This window comes from Tachypleus tridentatus, chromosome 7, assembly GCF_004210375.1.
Source record: "Tachypleus tridentatus isolate NWPU-2018 chromosome 7, ASM421037v1, whole genome shotgun sequence".
Lineage (NCBI taxonomy): Eukaryota > Metazoa > Arthropoda > Merostomata > Xiphosura > Limulidae > Tachypleus > Tachypleus tridentatus.
In genome coordinates, this window is record NC_134831.1 from 14,444,303 (window position 1) to 14,470,412 (window position 26,110).

Below are 26,110 nucleotides of genomic sequence, written 5' to 3' on the forward strand. Positions count from 1 at the left end.
TTTGTTCATTTTCAAGCTCAGCTGCTCTGTCAGGGAATATCAATTTGCTAGAACATTCGAAAAGTCTCTCGACTTAGCATAAAACAGGTGGAGTCAGATGCCTCTCTCTTAGTTGCTTCTTACTCACTCAGTTGATCACTTCGCCTCATTTCATGCACACTCAGAACAAAGTTTGATCTTCTTTTTCAAATTATGTCTGTGATATAATCAAATTTTGCAATTTTTTTATAAATCTTTGAAAATCTAGTTCTATAAACATAAATCCTTTTATAATTTTTAGAAAAATCAGTTGAAATGCTGGTTCTCTTCAGTTCGAGTAAAGTCCGAAAATGCAAAAAAATCATCCCAAATTTTTTGAAAAAAATACATAGGATAAGGCAGCTTACTACCACTATTTTGGGTGTCAAATTTGTGCCCAACAAAAACATTAGGTTCCATATGCATGTTGCACATTTTACACATCTGGCTTGATACAGTAGCTGAATAAGAGGAGAGTAACTATGTCATTTACAGTTCCATGATATGGTGTAAAGATCATGTAACCAACTGTTATTTTTTGCATAACTGTAGTTTCTGGATATTAAGGCAAAGCTAAACAATAAATTAAATATCCGGATACTGCATTTGAAATTAAAACAGTACCTCATAAGTGATGATTAAAGATATGCTCAAGAACTACAGGAAAATGTGGTTTAGGATGTCACCAAAGATGAACTTTTTACACTTCCATTTAGTTTTCTTTCCAGATGATTTAGGTGCAAAAAACAAGAGTGAGTGTTTCAACCAAGGATAATGGAATACTGCGATGACGGGAGATTACTGTTAGTTCTTACAACGTGAAACTGAGAACATTCACAAAAGACGCAACAAATCATCAAGCAGATACTTTGTAAAAATAAGAAAATTATAAAAGTTTTGAACATAGCCTGAATGTATTTTCAGCATATAATCTAGTTATATTCATTAGTTTTAAAGTGGTATCGTTATTATGTATTGTTTCTGAACATTCTTAAATGCAATTGCAGTGAATAAATAAAGTTCTTAAAGAAAACGTTATTTTCACGATTTATAAAAATACTTTGAGCAAGTCTTATCGTAACTCGTAAACTAGAGGTGATAAGCAATTTTCAACATGGTTTTTAAGATCAACATCGTCAAATTACTCAAAAATAGTTCGGTGTTTTCTCGTGGCAGAGAAAGTTTGTTGTTGTTGTCCGGTTACTCTAAGCATAAGAGATCAAAGAACTAATTTTATTGTGGAAGTAGTGCAACAAATGATGCACTGAATGGCTAAAGAATTTTAGTAAGAACTCTATTCCAACAAAACCTTTCTCTTTTACACCCACGGCACAAAAAAAAAGATAACTCTTTAACTACCATAGAAGTGAAAAAAAGTAATAAAAATATTGAGAAAATGGTTGTACAGGGCACAACAGGGCGACTTCCAGGGCAGAAAAAAAGTGTTTACCTTTGTGCAACTTTACTGCTAACATGCTAGACAACGTATCACTCCCTTCTACACATAATAAATTACACATTTGTTGATCATGCATTGCACAAGGCATAAAACTAGGGATAATTTAGAAGTTTTCTTATATATATACTCACTACGTATTTCAGACTTTGGCAAAAACTTGACAATATTTTAACGTTATTTAAAGTTTGTGAAAAGCTATTTGTGATATAATAAACTGGGTGCAACACTTCATCTCAAATCATGAGATATGGTCATGCACAACACTGAAAGTACAAATACTTTAAAAATAATAGTAGCACCATCTGTGTTTTTAATGTAAATGACATTATACAAATATTACGAAGCTCCCTGATGTTTTATTTGTTACGTTACGTTGACAACGTCAAAAGTTGACAATGACACAGTTTGTAAAACAGAATTTTTTAGATCGTGAAAGTTTTTGTACAAGAAAAGCGCATGTACCAAAATAACGACCAGGTGAACTGAGCATATAAAATATAATATAAATATAACAACAGTGGTGCTATTGTGTTTGTTTTATACAACAGCAGATGACGCTAGCATCGTCCTATGCATGATTATTTGACTGGACGTAATTGTAATTTGAATGTTCACTTTAGAGACTACAGTTTGCACCTGAATAAATCTACTATCCATTTAACTATTTCGAATACTTTATAAATAGGGTTCGCAATTAAGAGGACACCTCTTAAAAAGAAAACATTTTAAAGTTGTTTAATAAGAAAGCGTTTTCGAGGATTAAGTTCTTCCACAGTATCATTTGTCATTCTGGTTGTCATTTGTATAGTAGTGACAATAAAGGTGGCAATTATATACATGACATACTTGATTTTATTACTGTAAGAGCTTGAACTGGACAACAGGTGCCGATGTCATTGTTGTCTAGACGACAGGTAGATTTTTGTAGGTCATCAACACTCTCAAACTCAAATACACAGCTGCTACGGTATTTACAGTATCCTTGAAGTCCGCTAGATGTGATGCAGTGTTTCACCTTAATTGGTTGGTAATGCCCAGGAAAAACCAGTGGGGCATCGAATTCCTTCCCTGCAAATAATAAAGTAATACTTATAATGTTTCGTTCCAACGACAACAAGAGCAACAAAAACAGGCGGTAGTAACGTTACATAATATAATATTAGTAAAATAACTAATCCGTAGAAAACATACACTATATCTCTCAACGTGGCAAGAAGTTAGAATATGCTTTGTTTGTTTTGAATTTCGGGCAAAGCTACACGAGGTCTATCTGCACTAGTCGTCCATAATTTAGCAGTGTAAGGCTGGAGGGAAGGCAGCTAGTCATCCCCACCGCCAACAAGTAGTGTACTTTTTCACAAACTAATAGTGGGATTCACCGTCACATTATAACGCTACCACTATGAGAGCCAACATGTTTGGTGTGACGAGGATTCGAATACGAGACCCTCAGATTACAAGTCGAGTGTCTTAACCACCTATCCATGCCGGGCCATTAGAATATAGAAACAAATTCATCATGAAAATCTAGGGTGAGCGTTGAACAGCATCACAAGAAACACTTTTACAGTGAGTGGAAACAATTTGTGTTCTAAGATAAACCACAACATAGATTAATAATCGAGGTGATGAGTGCTACTGATAATATCATGTTGGCTACGATATTATACTGATTGATTGATCGTTTGTAATTAAACACAAAGCTACAAAACGGGCTATCGTTGTTCTGCCCACCACGAGTATATTGAAACATATCACTGAATTCAGTTAAAATATTTTTGAAAATAAATGAATGTAAGCTAAATCAAGTTTTCATTGTTTGTTTATTTGTAGTTAAGCACAAAGTTACACAATGAGTTATGTGAGCTTTGCCCACCACAAGTAAAAAAAAAATCGGTTTCTAACTTTGTACGTCCGCTATGCACCCCCCTAGTGAAGCGGTAAGTCTACGGATTTACAACGTTAATATCAGGGGTTCGCTTCCCCTCGGTTGTACTCAGGAGATAGCCAGATATGGCTTTGCTATAAGAAAACACACACAACACATACGCGTCCGCTATAAATTAAGTTACTTATTTGTCATGTTAGTACGTATTTTGTTTAATAAATTTTATGTGAAACCTCACAATTTGGGCTGTAACACAATGTCAGTAGTATTGCAGTATAATTATCTAAGCTGGTATACAATTTCAATGTGATCTAAGATATAGTAAGCATAGTCTTAGTTATTTTTAATCTTTTTCGACTTTATATGTTTCAGCAATTATCAAAATATATACAGTGTGTGATTTACCCTTATAATGAATAGATTTAATTAACTTTGATATAAAGACAGTTATTTATATAAGCAATATTAGCAAGCGTATCTTATTTCGGCGTTTAAAATATTTTTGATATTAAAAAGTCCCACTATGGGTCAGGGGTAATTCTGGGGGGCTTATGGCGCTAAACAATCATTTGGGTATCGGTGTGTAACTTTTGTTGAACAACACGTAAAAAAGAAACCCTATTTCAAAGATAGATAGATATCTTCTGATATAACTAAAGCAATTAATCCTCACATTATAGGGGGAGGGTCTATATATTGCACAAAGTTAAGAAATTTTATTTTTGTGGCTGCTCAACACCCATTTAAAGAACTAAGCAAAAACGTTTGGATAAATCGTTTATTTGCTATGTAAAACAGGCGGAGGTCACTAGCCATGAGTAATGGGAGTAGCTGGAACACTGAATGGATTTCTGTTCATTGTTTTATGCGAATCATATGTTATAAAGAATTATATAATCAACAAAATCGTTGACTTGCAAAAAATTTGGTGCATAAACAATCTAGAAAGGTATGTTTAAATAGGTCAATGGGCCCCAGTGGTATTTCCGAGACTAAATGTTCTAAGAAGAACGGATGGTCCTCAGTGGTAGTTTTAGGGTTAATTACTGTAAAAAGTAATAATCTTGGGTCTAGGGCTCCAGTGGTAATTCTTGGATTAATTATTGTAAGAAGAATGGATAGGTCCCAGTGATGAGTTTAGTATTCAATAAAAATAAAATAGGATTAAAGTTTCTTTACCATAGGTTGGATTCACGTGGAGCTTGATATGTTGAAGATTTGTTGTCCTACAACGGGAAAATCCTCTCCTAAACTGGAGTCTAAAAGGATTGGCGTCATCTAGTTGACATTTGGGCAAATATCCTGTCCATTGTAAATGACAAAAACAACAAAAAAGTTGGGTTAAAACCTAATACCTAAACTAAGATTATTAATTTAGTTGAGTTTTGTTACATTGAGAATTTGCCTTTTAAGTCAGCACCAATTAGCTTATGATTGGTTATTTTCTGAGCCTAAACCGAAATTGTGTTACATGGTATGTAGTATAATGTCGTTAGCTCAGAATAAATTCAGCACCTTAAGTATACGGACACTACCTCGGACCATTGGAACTGACTTATAACCCTTTGTATTCATTACAGTTTACACGCTAGTAACTTCTAATACATTAAATGTATCTTCACAAAATTTGGTAGACTTTTAGTAAACATTGCAAGGCTTTTGCACACGAAAAATAATTTTAATGAAGTATTTTTTATTATTCTTTGTTCGTGAAATTATCGATTCTTTTTAACTGATATGAGAGCAAAACGATTTTGATTTTGAGATTAAAAACTCTTTTTTGTTTCAAAAATGTCATATTTCACTTGTATAACCTTTAAAACTTCTTAAATAAATATATATTTTTTTCAGTAAAACTTTATATTTAATTATTACGTTTATTACTTTATATTTAATTATTACGTTTATTACTTTATATTTAATTATTACGTTTATTACTTAATTCTTCAGCCTGTAGAAAACTCAAATACAATGAAAATAAAAATCAGAAATAAAATGAGCAGCTGTGTCCTTTTCTTCATTATTAATAAATACTTTTTAAAGTAGGTACTTTGAGAGTTTCAACTATTAAACGTATCCCATAAATTTTCTGTGTTTATTTTACTTTCAACATGTAAAGTTAAACCCACTTTAAATAAAGCTATAACATTGACCGTCTCAGCCCTGTCTTTGCGCAGTACCATGTGAAAGGACACCCTACAGAGCAAGAACGCACGCGCAAAACAGAAAAATGTCGTTTATACATGCCCTTGCTCCAAAAACACAAAGTTGGACTAAGCGGCTTATGTTTCCTACAACACTTACAAAAGAAATTTCCAAGGGTAGTAAAATTGCAGTTAAAATCTGTGAAAACGTTTATTATACAGTTCAAACTTGCGCTGGTGAAATAAAAATTGTAGGTGTTTCAGTACTACTGCTCAGCTGTTTAATGTCTGCCGAATCCCATCATATGTGTATGAAGGTATTGTTTGGGCAATTAATTATAAAATTTACTACCCTCGTGTCTTAAAGTTGTCAAGTTTTGAATGTGGTATAATGCGGTGATAAATTTACCTCAGCTAAGACAATAACATAAATGAAGTGGCCTAACTATGTATTAGCCTAGAAATGTATATTATTTCGGCTACAGTACATTGCATACGTGTATAAATATATATATACATATTACTATTTACTCGTAAATGTTTAAATTTTAGATATATTTCTTACAACATAGAAAGTAAATTAGAAATGCATGGAAAAACATTGATTTGGAGTACGTAACTCTAGTGCGAAATTCTGCACTCGTGCACATGTACTATCCTAAGCCTTGTCTAGGCTTGCGGGTGGGGTATGTAGAGATAATAATTTTTGAGGATTTTTTAAAGATTAACTTTTGAAAAATGAAACTTAAATATCAAATAACAGTATTAATATCCCCAAAATCCCTGTAATTTAAGAGGGTCTCTGAGTAAAGTGTACGTACGTTGAAACAAATCCCATTCCTATTTAGTTTCTGAAAAATTATTTATTTTACCTTCAAGTCACTTACAAACAACTGTTAAAATTACGTAGAGGGGAAAATTCTCTTTCTAACGGTTATAAACTTGAGCTACTTTAATAGTACAGTGGTACCTCGGTTCTTGAAATTAATCTGTTCCAGAAAGCTGTTCGAAAACCGAATCAATTTTTCCCATAAGAAATATTGTAACTTAAATTAATCCGTTACACCCCTCAAAAAATTACTCATTATGAAGCATTTTAAGTAAAAGTATTGCTTATTTATACCTGTATAATAATACTTACATGTATAAAGTCTACCACAAAAACTATAAACACAATAAAAAAACAATAAATGAAAATTTAACTGCACTTTACCTGTGCTGAAGAGACCTGATGGCGTAAGTGAAAGGTAGTGAGGAACATGGAGAGTAGGAGGGTTATTATTGTTTGGAAGGGGAGTCACCTACCACAAAAACGTCAGGAAGCTCTCCTTCTGGGGTTCTTTCCCTTTTCTGTCTCTTTGCTCCACTACAACCTGCTTGAGACTCACTGGACCTATTTCTCACTAAAAACTTGTCTAATGAGGTTTGTTTCTCCATGCATTTTAAATTGTTTCTGAAGTAGGATATGGCATTGCCATTGAAAAGGTTTATGCTGCGGTTTGCTACAGCTTTGTTAGGGTGAAAGTTTTCCACAAAACTTTGTAACTTTCCCCATTTTCCACACATTTCCTTGATTAGTGAACTAGGAACATCTTCCCTTCCCTCCTCCTCATCTGAAGACACTTTCTCAGTTGCCTTCTGTTGCTGCTCCTTTTGAAGGTCTTGGAGTTCTTCCGTGGTAAGCTCAGTGTTGTGGTCTTTCACCAACTTCTCCACATCATCACCAATCACATTCAAGCCCATACACTTGCCTAGTGAGACAATATCCTCGACAACAGGCTCAGCCTTCAAAGTCTCTATCTGCTACTGAGTCTGGCCACAATTTCTTCCAGGTCCTCAAAGACACTTCCCTCCAGGCTTTGTCTATAATCCTCAAGCAATGGAGGATATTAAAGTGATTTTTCCAGAACTCTCTGAGGGTTAACTCTGTGTCAGAGGTTACTTCAAAGCGCCTTTGAAACAGTGCTTTGGTGTAGAGTTTCTTAAAGTTCGATATGACCTGCTGGTCCATGGGCTGAATGAGAGGAGTCGTATTAAGGTGCAAGAGCTTCACCGTAATGCTGTACTCCTCCACCAACCCGTCCTCCAAGCCTGGTGGGTGAGCAGGTGCATTGTCCATCACAAGAAGGGCCTTGAGTGGCAACTGTTTTTCCGTGAGGTAATTCTTTACACTTGGGGCAAACACTTTATGGACCCACTCAAAAAAATATTGCCTGGTTACCCATGCTTTACTATTAACCCTCCACATGACATTTAGTTTACTTTTCAGGACATTATTTTTCTTAAAAACCCTCAGGTTCTCAAAATGGTACACAAGCAAAGGCTTAAGTTTTAAGTCCCCACTTGCATTACTACATAGCAATAGAGTTAGCCTGTCCTTCATTGGCTTGTGTCCTAGCAGTGACTTCTCCTCCTTGGTGATGTAGGTCCTCTTTGGCATTTTCTTCCAAAAGAGGCCTGTCTCATCACAGTTGAACACTTGTTAGGGAAAAAACCCTCAGCTTCTACATAGACCTTAACTTCCCTAAAAATTTATTAGCAGCGTCTTTGTTAGAACTGGCACCGTCCCCATGTCTCACTACACTGTGTATGCCACTTCTCTTCTTAAATTTTTAAAACCACCACTTACTAGCCTTAAAAGCATCACTTGTATCAGCACTCGTTCCAGGGGTGTTTTTCAGGAGGTTAGCATGCAACTGCTTTGCTTTCTCACAAATGATGGTCTCAGAAATGCTATCACCAGCTAATTGTTCTTCGTTTACCCAAATTAACAACAGTTTTTCTACCTCTTCCATTGTTTGTGATCTTTGTTTCGTAAGCACTGTCACTTCTTTTGCAACATCAGCTCCTTTGATGACCTCTTTATTTTTCAGTATGGTGCAGACTGTAGACTTCGTTATACCAAACTGTGTAGCAAGGTCAGACACGGGAACACCACTCTCATACTTTGCTACGAGATCTTTTTCACCTCTATTGTGGCTCTAACAACTTTTTTTAGTTTGCTGCTTTCATTATCCTTCTTTGACCCCATGGTGGCTTATTTAATCAGAATATTTAGAAAAACAAGAAAAACAAACAAAAAGAAAAATGAGAACGTTCACAGCAGATTTTAGCGGGGGTGTGGACTGAGCGACAGGTGCAGGTAAAATGTTTTGGACAAGCTTGGCGTGGGCCGAAAATAGTCGAAGGGTCGTTCGGGTCATCAGTCGGGTTATTTCGGGGTTTCGGGCCGCAACAGCTTGGTTCGGGAACCGAGTTTATGTTCGACAACCGAGACAATTTTTTCTCAAACGATATGTTTGAAAACCGAATTGTTCGAGAAGGGAGTCGTTCGAGAACCGAGGTATCACTGTAAATTGTACTACTTAAGAACTTTCAAATTATTGATTTCAAGGGCGGAGCCACTATTATAGATTTGCTAAATATATTGACATCTCAGCGAATCATAGCGATTGGAGGTTCTTATTTTATATTTAGCTTGTCTATATTTCAAATTTGATTTTCTAATTCGTTAGCTACTTGTACATGTTGTATGGCGGGCGTAACAAAATAGAAACTGAGCAATAAGACAACTGATCGTGTTATATGACCCACAAAAGCCGATACTTAACATTTTTTCTTTATATTTCCTTTTAAATTAAAACAAAATTAAAACATATACAGTTTTAATATTTAAATTATAACCTACGTTTTGATACCAATCTCATTGACGTAAGTGGTAAAAATATTATTTAATAATTTTTTTAAAAGGGGCGAAAGAGTGAAAGTTCTGTATTACACCCCTATACTACTTCCGCAAATTTAGGCTTAAGTTGATAATTATTATATTTTATTATCTCTCTATGCCGATTACAAACGATAAAGATTTTGTAGGTTATATTGTTTCATTAAATCAGTAATAAATTAAGCCTTTGTTAGTATTATTAAGTACATACATGCGGCGCAATTTCTATTGATTTCAATCTTACAGGTGTTGTCTTGAAGCTGAAAAATATTAGCCACAAAGAAACGAAAAAAGGCATAAAATGAAATGAAATTCAAACGTATAATTAAGTTCCAATAAACTTTAAAATAATGAAAATATCTATGAATATAATATAAATGCTTTCTATCCAAGTAAACAGTATGCATTACTCTTATCTACCGCCTATAATATTTCATTTACCGAATGAGTTTTCTATGCAAAAAAATGTGTTAGTTTTGTGAAACAACTTAAAATATTATATAACACAACCTTATATTTTTCTACATTCGTGATTAAATAAACCTGTATTTCTAAAATGAACCCATTTACAAATGGAGGATAATTCGATTCATGTCATTCAGAAACCCAGGAAATATCATTCAACAAATGAACCCACTGCATGTCAGGAATAAGTAAGTTGAATAACAACAACACATTATTTAAGTACAAAAAGTCAAATTATTCTAACTGTTAACAAGAAAAACATAAATACATGTGGGTGTAAGCACTCATTTCATAGACAAATGTGACTTGATATACTCAGCGTGTGATACATTTCACTCTTATTATATGACGTCATTGTCCTACCTTGCCGTTTCGTCCTCTTCTTTCCTTTCAGGACGCTAAAAGCTGATATCAGAAGAAGGGCAACAAACACATTTGATAATGTTATCTTCATTTCTATTTTCTGCACAAAAGAAAAATCCAACAAATCGTTATAAATGGACATCGAATATCTGGACACTCCGAATCCATATTTTTGAGCTGAAGATACGGACAAGGAGTGCCTTAGCGCAACATTTAGTATTAAACCTGAATTACTTTAATTACCACCGCCTTTAAAAATATTAGAGCGTAGCCTCTAATGCTTCAGTTATACCATAGTATAAAATTAGTGGAATCTCAAATGTTTGTTTATTTTTGAACTTCGCTCAAAGCTACACGAGGGCTATCTGCGCTAGCCGTCCCTAATTTAGCAGTGTAAGTCTATATGGAAGGCAGATAGTCATCACCACCCACCGCCAACTCTTGGGCTACTCTTTTACCAACGAATAGTGAGATTGATTGTAACATAACACACCCACGGCTAAGAGATCGAACATGTTTGGTGTGATGAGAATTCGAACCCGCGACCCTCGGATTACGAGTTGAGTGGGCGGTCTCTCTCTGATATTCTAGCTCGATTATTTGAATCAGTGCTTACGAATACCATAGTGCAACCGCTAATATTTCAGATCTATTATTTGAACCACTACATTCGAGCAACAGAGGTATGATCTTAGTGTGCAAATTCGATTAAACTTAGGACATTTTACAATAGTAAATCACCTTAGAATGTTCACTACTGGAAATTTCTAGAAGCCAAGACAATAATAATATGTATACGATTGATTTACCAAAGATCCACAAAAAACGAAACAAAAAACGTACGCATGTAACACAGATTACTTTGTACCTTAGCTATAGTAACATGTATACATGAAGAAAAACATTATCTAAACTTGGAGAAAAAATGTTGTTTTTTTTAAAGAAAAGGTACAGTCTAGTGTTGAGTCATATTTTTATTAATTTAACTTATATATATACATCTATACGTTACAGTTAAGTATTCCCTCCAAGCAGTAATTATTTTGTTGTATGGAAATCACACAAAAATATTTTACACATTTTCTTGTAGCTTTTCTAAATAGAAAAATAAAACGACTGAGAGACAGAACTGTGTGTTAAGAAACGTTTTAGTGTTTAAATATACCAAAATTATCCAGTGCTTTTAGAAACGTTTTAGTGTTTAAATATACCAAAATGATCCAGTGCGTTTAGAAACGTTTTAGTGTTTAAATATACCAAAATGATCCAGTGCGTTTAGAAACGTTTCAGTGTTTAAATATACCAAAATGATCCAGTGCGTTTAGAAACGTTTTAGTGTTTAAATATACCAAAATGATCCAGTGCGTTTAGAAATGTTTTAGTGTTTAAATATACCAAAATGATCCAGTGTGTTTAGAAATGTTTTAGTGTTTAAATATACCAAAATGATCCAGTGTGTTTAGAAATGTTTTAGTGTTTAAATATACCAAAATGATCCAGTTCTTGAAATATTCTATTTGACCTCTTGTTTGCGTTTCATAAACATATTTCGAATATGACAAATAACTAAATTACGGTATGATAACTGGAGTATTCCAAATATGTTTGTTTGTTTAGAATTGAGCCCAAAGCTACACAATGGGCTATCTGTGCTCTGCCGACCACGGGTATCGAAAACCGGTTTCTTGTGGTGCGAGTTCGCAGACATGCCGCTGTGCCACTGTGGGAACTTTTAGATATGAAAGCTATAAAATGTTGGGAATTTTTTAGGAGGAAACGCCCTGTCAGTATCAATAGAATTCAAAAAGGGAAGAAACAAGTACTGAAAATACAAGAAATTCAAGGGGGTAACTTTTTCTATATTAAAATGAAAAATATTGAAAATGCGAAAAATAATTTTTTTTTTTTATCAGAATGAAAAATGTTTCTGTACAGAGCAGCATCTATTATTGCTTCCTAAATATCTTATATGTTAGGGCACACTTTTAGTTTTTAAAAAGGCTCCCAGTAGTTTAACCGTAGTCTGATGACTTGTAACTCTTAAACCTGGGTGCTGACAGCCCATTGTGTAGCTTTCTGTTCAACTAGAAACCAATAAACAAGCTATCGTTAATTAATTAAATTGTATGAAAACTTATATCAAATTTAACGTCTCATAGCACCTAAAACTTTCATACCAACCGAGATGTAAAAGTATTATGTAACCAAGCAGTTTAACGTTACGAATCTTGGAAATTTTTGAATTACAAGTATTCTGTCAAACTTTCTTTTAACACGAGTTAGCTTAGAAAACTGTACTAGTATCCTTACACTTCGCATCCCCGAGTGTGGGTATGACAACAAATTACAGGAAAAAGTGCCGTAAAAATGTAACAAAAATACAACAAATGATGGTGTCAGCTTATTCTACGTGTTTTAGAGTTTTCCTTTTATTCTTTACCGACTGAAATGTTTCCATGTTTTCAGACCTTTACTAACTGGACCAAAGTTGTTTTTCATTGACTGGACCATATGTTTCAAGTTTACAAAGCCATTGACAACACTGCACAACAAAGTTTTTGCTTCTTGAACACTGTTCGGTGTTACTTATAAATTTTTGGCTGCTGATCACGAAAATCACATCCAAATTTGCCCATCACGTATCATTTCATCGAAATCTTCAGTTTTGTCATGTTTTTTCTTATATTTGTGTCCAAAAATTTTCGTGTCTGTAAGAGACCTATGAACAATGTTTTGTGCAGTCTGGGCATGTTCAGGCATGAAATCAGGCCAGGTTGAAAGCTGTTCTGTGGAAGTATGCAGCCCGGGCATGCCTGGGCAGGTCGAAGCCAGCTTGACACTGTCTCAGTAGGCTATAAAAGTGGCTTGCATACACAAATGCTGCTCATTGGATTAATATAGACCTTATAGTGTGTACGTATTGTTTCAGAATATAGCATTGCCTCAGTAGCACTGTAACAAGTAAGTTAGATGTTATAGACGTTTTACAGGACGATTGGTGTCAGTTAATATGTCTCGTCAATGTCGTAACAGCCGCGATACATTCTGCTATATTTGTGGCGAGTATACGTTTGTTCATCAGAGACGCTCAATGACTGCTCATGTGAAGAAAGCATATCATCTGTACTTCGGTTGTAAAATTGGTGGTGAAGACCAAGAATGGGCGCCTCACATTTGTTTTGCAACATGTGCTGTCTGTCTGAGAGCTTGGGTCAGAGGCACTCGAAAGACAATGCCGTTTGCTGTCCCGATGATATGGAGAGAACAGAAAGACCATGTGACGGACTGCTACTTCTGTTTCACTAATGTGTATGGTTTCTCTGCCAAAAACAAGAATTTAATTGAATACTCTAATCTGCCTTCAGCAATAAGACCCTTGCCACATGACGACAGTCTTCCAATACCGAAACCACCAGAGGAATGGACATTAGACAAACCAGATGAAGAAACTGCAATGCAGGAAACTGGCAGTGACATTGATCCGGATTTTGAACCGTGCTCCTCCGGCGATCCTCATCCCATAACACAGTCAGAATTAAGCGATCTGGTCAGAGATTTCGGTCTATCAAAAGCAAAAGCCGAATTGTTGAGTTCGAGACTGCAGGAATGGTGTTTGCTGTCACCAGGTACGAAAATTTCTGTTTTTCGAAGCCGCCAAGTTGATATAACCAAATTCTTTGCACAAGTTGACAGTCTCTGTTTCTGTGTTGACATCGAAGGATTGTTCTCTGCTTTGGGTTGTGACCATGACCCACAAGAGTGGCGTCTCTTTACTGATTCATCAATGTTAAGCCTCAAAGCTGTTCTGTTACATAATGACAACGTTCACCTTTCAATACCTGTTGTCCATGCGGCACACATGAAAGAAACCTACGAGAACATGGAAATGTTGCTGAAGCACATCCAGTACAACTGGAATATCTGTGGAGATCTGAAAGTCGTTGCTCTGTTACTGGGACTGTAGCTCGGCTATACAAAGTACTGTTGTTTCATCTGTGAATGGGACAGTCGTGCCAAAGAGTCACAGTATTCTAGACAGAGTTGGCCACTCCGTAAAAAGTTAGTTCCTGGACAGAAAAATGTGGCGCCCGAACCACTTTTCGACCCGGCAAAGATTGTTTTGCCTCCTCTTTACATAAAATTCGGACTTATGAAGAATTTCGTGAAAGCAATGAACAAAGAAGGCGAAGGTTTTCTTTATTTAAGACAGATGTTCCCAAGAATAACTGAGGCCTAGATCAAAGATGGCATTTTTGTTGGCTCTCAGATCAGACATGTTATGAGTGACAAGCGATTCGAAGATCTCTTAGTTGGTCCGGAAAAGATAGACTGAAAAGCCTTCAGAGACGTTGTTGACAATTTTCTTGGCAATTACAGAGACCCACATTTACATTCAGCTGGTAGACAAACTTCTCAAAGCATACAAAACAATGAAGTGCAGCATGTCATTCAAGATTCATTTCCTCCACTCACATTTGGACTTCTTTCCCGCAAATCTCGGTGCTGTCACTGACGAACACGGTGAAAGATTTCACCTGGACATTGTTACAATGGAAAACGATATCAGGGCAACCGGAATCCGTCAATGCTTTCTGACTACTGTTGGACACTGCAACGTGATGCACTGGACATTGAATACAAACGAAAATCAGGAGCAAAACACTTTTAATTATGTTGAACTTAATAGCGTATTAGAAACATAAACGCAATTAAATACGTTATTGCCGGTAAACAGTTAACTGTCTATTTCTCAGAGTTCCTACGTGATGAAGCAAAACCAAAACTATATTTGTTTGGCGAGCATGTTTGGCGCGAACCCGCGACTTTCAGATTACGAAATGCACGCCTTAACGCGCTAGGCCATGCCGGGTCCTTTCAGGAAGCAAAACTTAAAAAAAAAAAATGTTGTGCAGTGCAATCAATACATATTTCCAAACCGAAACACAAAGTACTTTGTTAATATAATTTCTGTGTGCTCACAAACAATATATGTTTTACTGTGCCTCAAGCCGTTAAGAGTTGAGAATAAGCATCAGTGTGATATGTTTTACTGTGTCTCAAGCCGTTAGTATGGAGATTTATGGAAAACATCTGCAACCCAAATGTATGCCAATAAATTATTGACAAATACACCAGTTTTAATCTTTATTTTCAACAATAATGAACACATTAGATTAGCTATTTTAAACGACGTAACTGAGATTAGTTACATGTCTTTTATATTGGGAGGGTCAGTGCGTTTCTGTCAACGTTTTCGTGGATGACAACAACAAAAATCCCTAAAGTCTAGTTACCGTCAATATTATTATTATTATGACGTCTAGGTTTTAAGTTAGGCCTATTTAATCATTGGTGTAAATGTTCTTTCATTCAATTTAATTTTGTTATTCTCTTCTGATTGATTAATTATTTTATTTATTTATTGGCCAGGTGGTTAGGGATTGCTAGACTCGCAATCTGAGGGTCGCGGGTTCGAATTCCCGTCACACCGAATATGTTCACCCTTTCGGCTGTGAGGGCGTTGGTAAAAGAGAAGCCTAAGAGTTGGCGGTGGGTGGTAATGACTAGCTGCCGTCCCTCTAGTCTTACATTGTTAAATTAGGGACGGTTAGCGCAGATAGCTCTCGTGTAGCTTTACTCGAAATTCTAAACAAACAAACAATATCATAGTAATCGTATATTGCCTGTCCATTTTTTGTGATACAGATAAGAAATCAATATTTATTGCCTACAACGACTAACAGAAAAAAACAGCAACAACAACAAAAATCACGTGGTTGTAAGGCGTGACAAGAGAACCCACAATAATAAATACGTTGAAGTAATGGAATCGTTCATCTACATGTATTATGCCAGAGTTAAGTGATTTTTTATCACTGTAGATTATCAATATAACTAAACGAAATTCATCTTTATTGTAACCTTGACATTATATGTTTACCAAAGTTAATAGTAATCTGATGTGTTATCATTGAAGGAAATAATTATTATATTTAGCAGGCAATTATTTGAGACCGTTCGGTTCTGCACGTTTCAATAGCCACACCTGAACCACTTTGAGTAGGTTGGACATACCAAGTCGTCCATGCTGAATTATAACCAAAACCTTTGTCATTTCCTCCCTCTCAGTTAGATACGATTAACCCTAGTATTGTAGCACTCGTTCATGCTTAGTAAAGAGTAATTAAGGCTTAAGATCGTATTGGTTTAGACCTACTTTTATAGATATTTGACGGTTTGATTTAGTAAATGTTAAAATTATGTGAGACGAACCTAATAAACACACCTCTCGGTAGAGATCGGATCATACCTCAGTGTCGGATCAATACAGTGTGATCCGAAATAATGATATTGTAAAGTGAGCCTTTTCTTAGGCGTAGAGAGAGAACTACGGCCTTTCTTGAAGAATGACAGACAACGAGAGTTTGTTTGTGTTAGCACAAAACTACATAAAACCCCAATTCATTCGGTCCATTACAGGGAAGTGAATCTCAGACTAGCATTGTAAGCCCGTAAACTTAAGGTTGACCCCATGGGGAGGACAAGAAATTGACTGTTTTAGAGAATAATTGCACAATGAGATATCTGTGCTCTGTCCAATACGGGAAGTCGAACTCCAGATTTTAACGCTGCGAGTTCGTAGACGTGCTGTTGACCCACCGTAGAAGTTGCGAAAGACAAAATAATATCTGAAATAATATTTATAGATGCATTATAACAAATTAAAAGTTATAGTTTAAATTCAGAAAGCTGGTGAAGTTTCAGAAGCCAGTAGCCATAAATGGTGTGAAGACAATCAAGTTAACCGCATATATTCACCCATCCCCTGAGAAATTGTTGTTAGCCTAAGTTTTATTCGCACTTACAATGCTAGAAACCTGGTTTCACTAATTTTAATGACAAATGTTTCTGTTTTTAGAGGGTGACTGCTGATTAAAGATGTCTTTGATTGGGGTGTGTTAAGATACACGATTCAGTATATATAAATATACAGATATTTAACATTCATTATGGGTTATTTATAGCTGCAGTTAGTATTTGAATTCTGCGAACAAGACTTAATCCATGTCTATAACAAATTTCCTAATAATAAAAGTATTATGGGTTGGGTTTCACTCATCTACATTAGCATTTGTTTTCCATTTATGCTTGTTTGTTTTTGAATTTTGCGCAAAGCTACTCGAGCGCTATCTGCGCTAGCTGTCGCTAATTTAGCAGTGTAAAACTACAGGGAAGGAAGCTAGTCATCACCACCCACTACCAACTCTTGGTCCACTATTTTACCAACGAATAGTGGGATTGACCGTAACATTATACGCCCCCACGGTTGAAAGGGCGAGCATGTTTCTATCCACCTGGCCATGCCGGGCCTTCCATTTATGTGTTTTTTTGTTACATAATTTGTAGCTACATTAAAAGCAGTTCTATCCCTTGTTTTAATCATGAAAGACGAAAGGTGAACAAGTCTTTATTTAGGAAGACATTTGAAACCAATTCGCTTTCCAGTAGCACAGTGGTGCATCTGCGAACTTACAACGCTAGAAACTGGGTTTCGATATGGGCAGAGCACAGATAGTCCATTGTGTAGTTCTATAATTAACTAAAAACAAATTTTATCACAAATTTCTGTCTTTGTTTGCTGGTTCCCTGAATACAGCAATTCTAATTTGATCAATAAAAAATGTAATGAAACTGAATAAAGCCTTACACAAACTTATGTAAATATAAAACTGTTAAATATTTGCTTTAAAATTTCAGTTATCAAGGCGGCTGCCTTTAAAATAATCGAAGCGATAATGGTACTTGTGGAAAATATAATCATAAGTAACTTACCTTACAAAGCCCTATTTAATTTATTAACGTGGTTATTTTATTATTAGTGTGTGTGTGTTTTCTTGAAGTAAAGCCACATCAGGCTGTTTCCACCGAGGGGAATCGAAGCCCTGATTTTAGCATGGTTAATCCGAAGTCTTTACCGCTGTCCCAGCGGGGACTAGTATACTGTTTGAAAACATGGTGTATGATTTAAAAAATGAAATCAAAACTACATACAAAAGTATGGCAGTTGGATGGATTATAGATCTACTTTTATCATTTTCAAAACAGTTTGTTTTGAATATCGTGTAAAAAAAACTAACGAAAGCTAACCGTCTATAATTTGGCAATGAAAGACTAGAGGAAAAAAACATCTAGTCATTTTTATCCACCGCCATATTTGGGCAACTCTTTTTCCAACATATATTGGGATTGATCTATCTTCACATTATAATGCTTCCACGGCTGAAATGAAGAGCTTGTTTGGTGGTACGGGGATTCGAACCCTCGAACCTCATATTGCAAGTCGATCGTTCTAACCACCTGGCCATGGTGAGCCCACATCTGAAATCGTAAGCTATAATTAATTCCGTTATTCGATTCAATGATAAAGCTTTTGTGTTGGTGGGTGTTGGTTATTGGCAAACTTCCTCTTTTTTTTCAGTAGTTTAAAATTCAGGATAATTATACAGGAACCCTGGAAATCCTGATCTGGTTGTATACCCTAAGTGCGCAGAAGTTGTCATTCAAATTGCAAGTTCTAATTACAATTTTTACTTGCTAGCTTATGATGGATAATATGCAAATTAGGTAACTAAGAAAAACAAGATAAAATATTATTTTAATGTTGGCTGATACCTCAATTTCAGGTAATGGGAATGAAACACAAAATTGGAGTTTTGAGATCAAGAAAGAGAGTCAAGGTAAAACACATTTAGGCAAGTGTAATTAACTTCAAACCTTGAAGAAATAAAATTTTAAAAATATTTCTCAGTAATTTAATCGAACCTGTCAAGTTTGTCTGCAACGCCCTCTTATCCGATAACTTCGTCAGTGATATATGTATCATGTGACTCAGTCGGTGACACTAGTGACGCAATGACCTATCTGTGACAAAAGTATACAAAGTAGACTGGCCATTGATTTAAGAATGGCCTGATAGGTGCTATACGACAGAGATGTTATTTTTATACCATAAAGATACCTGATAGTTTGATAGTGACATGAATAGTCCAGTAGCATCGTTATGTACATAAGGAAGTCTGGGAATACAACAAGAACCAGTACTCCGGTTATATGAATTAAAATAGAGGACTGATATTCTTTAAAACTGATGATTCGAAGGCGATATAAGAAAAAAAAAGCTCGATTATCTAAATAAACATTGATACAAAAAAGCCAGAGGGTTGACCTCTGAGGAATAAACTGACATAATGGAGTAATTTGTGGTTTATGTTTGTTTATGAATTTCGTGCAAAGCTACTCGAGGGCTATCTGCGCTATCCGTCCCTAATTTTGTAGTGTAAGACTAAAGGGAAGGCAGCTAGTCATCACTACCCACCGCCAACTCTTGGGCTACTCTTTTACCAACGAATAGTGGGATTCACCGTCATGTTATAACGCCACCACGGTTGAAAGGACGAACATGTTTGGTGTGACGGGGATTCGAACTCGCAACCTTCAGATTGTGAGTCAAGTGCCTTAACCACCTGGCCATGCAAGGCCTTGTGATTTATGATTTCCAATTCTGTTGTTTTATTTACTTATGTTAGCTTTTACCGAATGCAACTAACAAACAGTAGTCTTGCAGAGAACCACATCAAGATGAAATAGTTGACGTCTGAAAAATCTGTATTCATCATATCGTGTTGACATAACTGGCTACTTTTTTTGATAATACTTGTTAATTATTCATCTGGATTCTGTTTCATTCCATTGGTCATATTACCACATTACGGCTGTAACTCATATTTCAACATCCAACATCAACTTAGCAGTAGACGTAGGCGGCTTTTAACTCTTTCCAATTTCTATGCAAGATAAATCAACTTCCTTATTTGTAATTCACCGAAAACTGAAGATAAAACGCTGCTCACTTGATAAGTCAATATTGTTAGTACGTGTCTTGTACTTCGTCGTTTGGCTTCTTGCGGGTTTTGGCGAGAAAATAAACGCAATTTTATAACCACTAGGAAAGCTCTTTAAATGTTTACGTACAGTAGCTTGTACAGCATTAGGCATTTTTTGTTCCCTTGATACATAAATGTAGTTCCAACTAATCAAACAGGAGCAGTGTCATCTCAAATAAACTTCTGACTATACAAATACAGTACTCGAGGAAAATATATCAAAATCATCAACATAAGTACTTAAACAAATATGTTCGTATTTTCGAAAGAATTTTCTTTTTGTTATGGCAACATACACTCAATAGTTCTTTAAGGACACGTTTCTTTGTTTTATAGCAGAGCTACGTTGGACTATTTGCTGTCCATCAAGGATACTTTAAAGGTATCAGACCGAAACTTGTTTGTAACCACTTGCACTCAGCTGAGAGTTCCTCTGAATAATTAAATAAACAAAATTTAAGCTTCCTTCTTTATTTGTTCTTTTAAAGGTTGAGTGTGCGCATATTGTTCTCTGACATCATTAAAATAAATCACTTAACATTTGGAGATTCAAAATTAATATTGAAAGATGACTGATAAAGTCGTTAAAACATTTGATTATACTCTCGAACGATACTTCTCGCAGATTAGAAGAATTAGTCGTTTATAATTCCAAAGTTTGTTTCTTTCTTATATATTTTCGGAAAAAATTCCGGTTATGAATATCCCTAATCAATAAAAAGTATTTACCTTCCACATCTAATTCATGTGTTCAATATGTTAATGTCAAATGATAAAATTGGTCAAAGAACGTTATTTACAGCGGAAAAAATGATCAATATAAGAATGAATATGTCAACAAGAGGCCTACAGGTATTAGTTAGTCATATACCAGTTTCTAATACATGTAAAGTCGCGAGAAACGAGAAATACGAATTTATTTGGTCGCACAAGCCTTAGTGCTAACACTTCTCAGAAGTATGGGTGAACTTTATGCAGGTTATAGAAAATAGGGTTAGAAACGATATTTTTTGAAATGCCAGAATTTACATCTGAATATCAAAATTCGTATAAGTCTTCTCCACTGTAAAGTTAATCAAATCAAGAAAAACTAAAACTACCATTATCTAAATATTAAATATGTTAGGCGTTTAAAATTTTCAGTTCAAATCTTGACAAATAATATGTAGTCAGTCCTTGAATTTCTTAACAGGGGGTAAAAAAAAAACCCGAGAAAATAAACTTTAAACGAGTTTTACTCCCACCTTGAGCGTATGCTCGACTTTGGAACGACATCATGCGGCCGTTGTTGAACGCTTAACGACATTACAATACAATGCTTGTTGAATGACACCTCATACTGTCCGTTAAATTTCGGGCTAAACTGCTGAGGGTTATCTGCGCTACTTTTACCTAATAGTGTAGAGGGAAGTCAACTAGTTGATACCGCCAACTTACAACACTTATAACATTCTCACGTCCTCAGAACCTGAATCGTGGTTTTATTTAGTTGTAATGGGATGCAAACCATTGATTCGTAATCCGATGCGCTAAACATTGGGACGTGATGAGTCAGACGTGGCTAAATGACTGACGTATCTGGACTGTGAATCCGAGAGTTCATGGCTCGCATCTTGTTGCTGCAAAGGAATAGCGTTCCACATTCTGGTCATACACGAGTTGACGGTGGGTACTTTTGGCTAGTTGTCTTCCCTCTATACAGCTTTTCTCTCATAACTTTGCGTTGCGCGAAATTTTCATAACAAATAAATCTAATAGAAAGGCAGCTGATAAACAACACTCGTTTCCAATTGAAATTTGTTTAGATTTGGGCCGAATAACTGGAGTGTCTGTCACTCTTATAACACACCAATAGCTAAAAGCGAGAAGTGTATTCAACGGCATCAGAAGTAATATAGAATCACAAGGAATGTATAAGATGTTCAGTTTTTATTTTACAGTATATCGAAAAATATATGTTATTAGCACTTTCAGATCGCATAACTTGTATGGATTGATAATTAAACTGCAAAGTATAATCAGTTAAGGGATAAAAGCTTAAAAGACCCTGTTTTTACGTATATTATCATGACGAAATGTTGCCGTTTGAATATACAGACACTATAGTAAAGTATGGTCACTTGGTTAAACTATGAATAATTGATACTTAAGGACAATAAATACTCGCAAACAAACAAGTTAAATTTAAATCCAGGCATGTAACAGTTCGTTTGTTTGTTGTTAAGCATAAATCCACACAGCCAGTTAAGCCTAAAGCAGGTATAAAAATCGAGTTTTTAGTTCTATAAGCTCTCGGAATTACTGTTGAACCACAGACGTAACAGGAATTTGTGACATGCGTTGACGTTATAATGAACAACGAATAAAAACTTTCAGAGAATGTGTTTAAGTGATTGATTTTGTGGTAAAGAAAAATAAAGATGCCTATAATGCAACCTTTAACCAAGCAACTAAAATAAAAATAATTCCCAGAAAGGGGACTAAAAACCACCTGGAAGGGTCACCTATTTCAACCTCTCGCACCACTATACAGTACTGTGTTATCAGTCAGCCAGTAGACACTAAAATAACGTCACATAACGAACGCGTAACATTGCAATTCTACTGTCGTGACGTCAGTAAAGCGTGAGCATGCCATGAATCATGAGAAAAATTATGCACTCATAATAACAAACAAAAAAATCTTCAGTTTCCCCAATACATCTGGTAGTTTGTTCCATTTACTGAGGATTTTCAGTAAATGCTACACATGATATTATGTTCTTTTATCACTAAATTGAACAATGGATATGAAAAACAAATATTTACACAGATCTCATCTAAGCAGTGAAACAACACTGTTTGGGATGTAAGAAACACTGTTGTCAGTTTCTTTTTGAGTTGGATTAGAATGATCTGGGGGAGATAGGAAGTTTGACTCTCCACCTGCAGATCGAGAACTCGAATCCTATCATCGAGCATGTTCATCCTTTCAGCGGTAGGGACATTATAATGTAACGATCAATTCTACTATTCTTTGATAAAAGAGTAGCCTAAGAGTTGGCGATGAATGGCATCGACTAGCTGCCTTCTTATCACTTGTAAGTAAGAGACGGCTTACGCAAACAGCACTCGACTAGCTTTGTGTGACATTGAACAACCAAATAAACTTTCTGAGTCCCGCATATTTAAGTATTAATGGTGGATTTTACGCTCAATATCTTGAGCAATTAAGAGTAAATAAAACCAAAATTAAAAGTGACAAGTATTTTAATGCTTTGCTTTTCAAGTGCATATACCACGTTGTGTTTTAATGCATGATTCTTCTCGTGATTCATGCCATGCCCACGTTTTACTGACGTCGCGAAAGTACAAATTGCAACATAGGCTTTCTTTGCGTGACGTCATTTTAGTGGCTGACTGAGATACAACATACTACTGTACATTGATGCGAGAGATTAAAACAGGTAACGCCTTCCAGGTGCCCTTTGGCCTTCTTTGGAAAAAATTATATACGTAGAACGCTTTCCGCATTGACTCCTAAATAACTTAACATTAAATGGCCTAGTAGTTACGGCACTCGATACGCAATTTGCTTGTCACAGATTCGAATTCCTATCAAAGTGGGAGCGTTATAATGTAATGATCAATTTCACTATTCGTTGGTAAAAGAGTAGCTTAAGTGTTGGTGGTGGGTGGTGTCGACTAGCTACCCTCTTTCTAGTCTATCACTGTTAAATTAGGGATGACTAGCGCAAATAGTATTCGAATAGCTAGCTATGCGGGAAATTCAAATCAAGCCTAACCGAATAATATCGTAGAATGCGTATTTTTATACAATTGATAACGCACTGGCTTTTAAAATAAGTAATAACGTGACGCTGGAAGTTAAACGCTAACAGCTACAAAACGGTTTCAAATTATTTGAATATGTAGTTGGTGTGAATATATTTTTACCCTTGATTTGCGGTTTCGTACGAGTAATTATTAAAAACCTTATAATGGTCATGATTTATTTGAGAAACGTTTCTGATCTAAAACGATGCAATTATATTTAACTACTTACAAACACTATTCTAACAGTAACCGACTTTATCAAATTCCGCTCACAGAATTGGTTTGATTATAATATTCGCACATATATACGCAAGGGTTATCTGCGCAACCATCCCTAACTTGGGAATACAAGTACATACTCAACAGTATTCACTGTCAACACTCGGGCTGTTTCTCATAAGCGCATCCACTGTTTCATAGAGTAGAGCGTATTTCTACAGCAACGGAACACAAACCTCTCACAGAATTGGTTTTATAATATTCGCACATATCTACGCAAGGGTTATCTGCGCAACCACCCATAGCTTTGGAAGACAAGTGTCAACAGTACTCACTATCAACACTCGAGCTGTTTCTCATAAGCACATCCAATGTTTTATAGAGTAGAACGTATTTCCACGGCAAAGGGACACGAACCATGTCAGTCAAGTTTATACTTCAGCACACTAGCCATTAACAAGCCCGATCGCTCCATAAAGGGAAACACCGCGTCTACATTGAATTAATTTAATTCTACTTATTCAAAAATTAAAAATTAATAACGCGAATTGCAATATCTTTACGCAATGTTGGAAACAAAACATAGTATGAGACAGCAAATATAAAGCCAATAACAATGGAGTTTTAAAGCCTTACCTCGTTATCGAGAAGAGTATTTTTTTTTCTATACTTAAATTAAACTAACCATCAACCTAAACGTTAATTAAGTTTACTGCTCACAGACATAAGTTTAAATGAAACTAGTCTACAGTTTTCCGGTTTTATATTGTCAGGCGACCGAAGTAGTTCTCTGGGACCGAGGCTATGAAAAACATTGTTTAACTATAACCGCCAACCAGTGAAAGTAGCTGCTGTGGCCCTCTTGTAAGAAATTCCCGAACTATTAAATACACAGCACGTGAACCACACCAGTGATGCCAAGGTTAATGATACCTCGTTTGAGCTGGTTCCCGGTAGGTGGCGACGCACCCAACTATGTACAGAAAAGGAACAACCACTTCGAAGTTTCTTCAACTGGTTTTATTTAAATAATAAACAGTGTTATTGTATGGCTGTTAGGTTACAGGGAATTCCAAAATTTTAATGGATGGGACAGGAAAAATAATCTGATTTTTCTTTGCAACTGATACGATAACATTCTAAAAATAAAAGGGTGAACTGCTTTACGCCTCACGATACGATTTCGTCTCTGAATACTTCGTTCACGGAATTATTCAAACTGCGTAAATTAGCAGTGTTTATAAAAAAAAAAACACCTAATTAATAACAGGTACGTTTTTCTTTATTAATACACAATTATTACTACCAGTTTAGCCTGTTTGCATTTGAACTTACTTCTTATTGTCCCTTAACACCAATTTTACTTTCAATTTTCTTGTGTAACTTAGTAGAAATAAAGTTAACAAAATTAATATGATTACTTATGATTAAGTAATATTCTGGTCAAAACTGTATGTTTTTCTTACTTATACTTGTTTAATCGAAAAGCTACACGGCTACCTCTGCTATGGTTACACAACCATCGAACTCCGAATTGCAGTGTTACAATTCTCCAAGTGATTACTTTCCTGGTGGCAGCTGGTTCTGCTGGCTGACTGCCCGACCACCATCGGGTCAGTAGCTTAAAGTTAGAAACGGCCTCACTTTTACCAGAAAAATCTGTGATCTGGTCGGCCCGGCATGGCCAGATGGTTAAGGCACTCGAATCGTAATCTGAGGGTCTCGGGTTCGAATCCCCGTCACACCAAACATGCTCGCCCTTTCAGTCGTGGAAGCGTTATAACGTGACAATCAACCCCACTATTCGTTGGTAAAATAGTAGCTCAAGATTTGGCGGTGGGTGGTGGCCTCTAGTCTTATACTGCTAAATTAGGGACGGCTAGCGCAGATAGCCCTCGTATAGCTTTGCGCGAAATTCAAAACAAACAAGCTGATCTGGCCAGTGAGACCCAAGTGAGACCACCAATTTGTCGATCAAATAAATAATTCCAACTTGACTTTGCCAACCAGTAAGAAGTAGCCATTTTTCGACATGGATTTCACTATACAGTTACTAAAGGCAACTTCTTT

At 35.8% G+C, this 26,110-nt stretch overlaps 1 protein-coding gene across 1 annotated transcript in view; it reads right to left on the reverse strand.

Moving 5' to 3' along the window:
* The window catches only part of LOC143255171 (salivary peroxidase/catechol oxidase-like), a 45,739-nt gene extending 20,908 nt beyond the window's left edge, over nt 1-24,831 (reverse strand). The window contains exons 1-4 of the mRNA XM_076510421.1: nt 24,677-24,831; nt 10,062-10,161; nt 4,545-4,667; nt 2,324-2,545 (exon numbers count right to left, since the gene is read on the reverse strand). Coding sequence (XP_076366536.1) covers nt 2,324-2,545; nt 4,545-4,667; nt 10,062-10,152 — 436 coding nt within the window. The 5' untranslated portion in view covers nt 10,153-10,161; nt 24,677-24,831. The remainder of the gene's footprint in view (nt 1-2,323; nt 2,546-4,544; nt 4,668-10,061; nt 10,162-24,676) is intronic.
* Between the last annotated feature and the right edge of the window lie 1,279 nt (nt 24,832-26,110).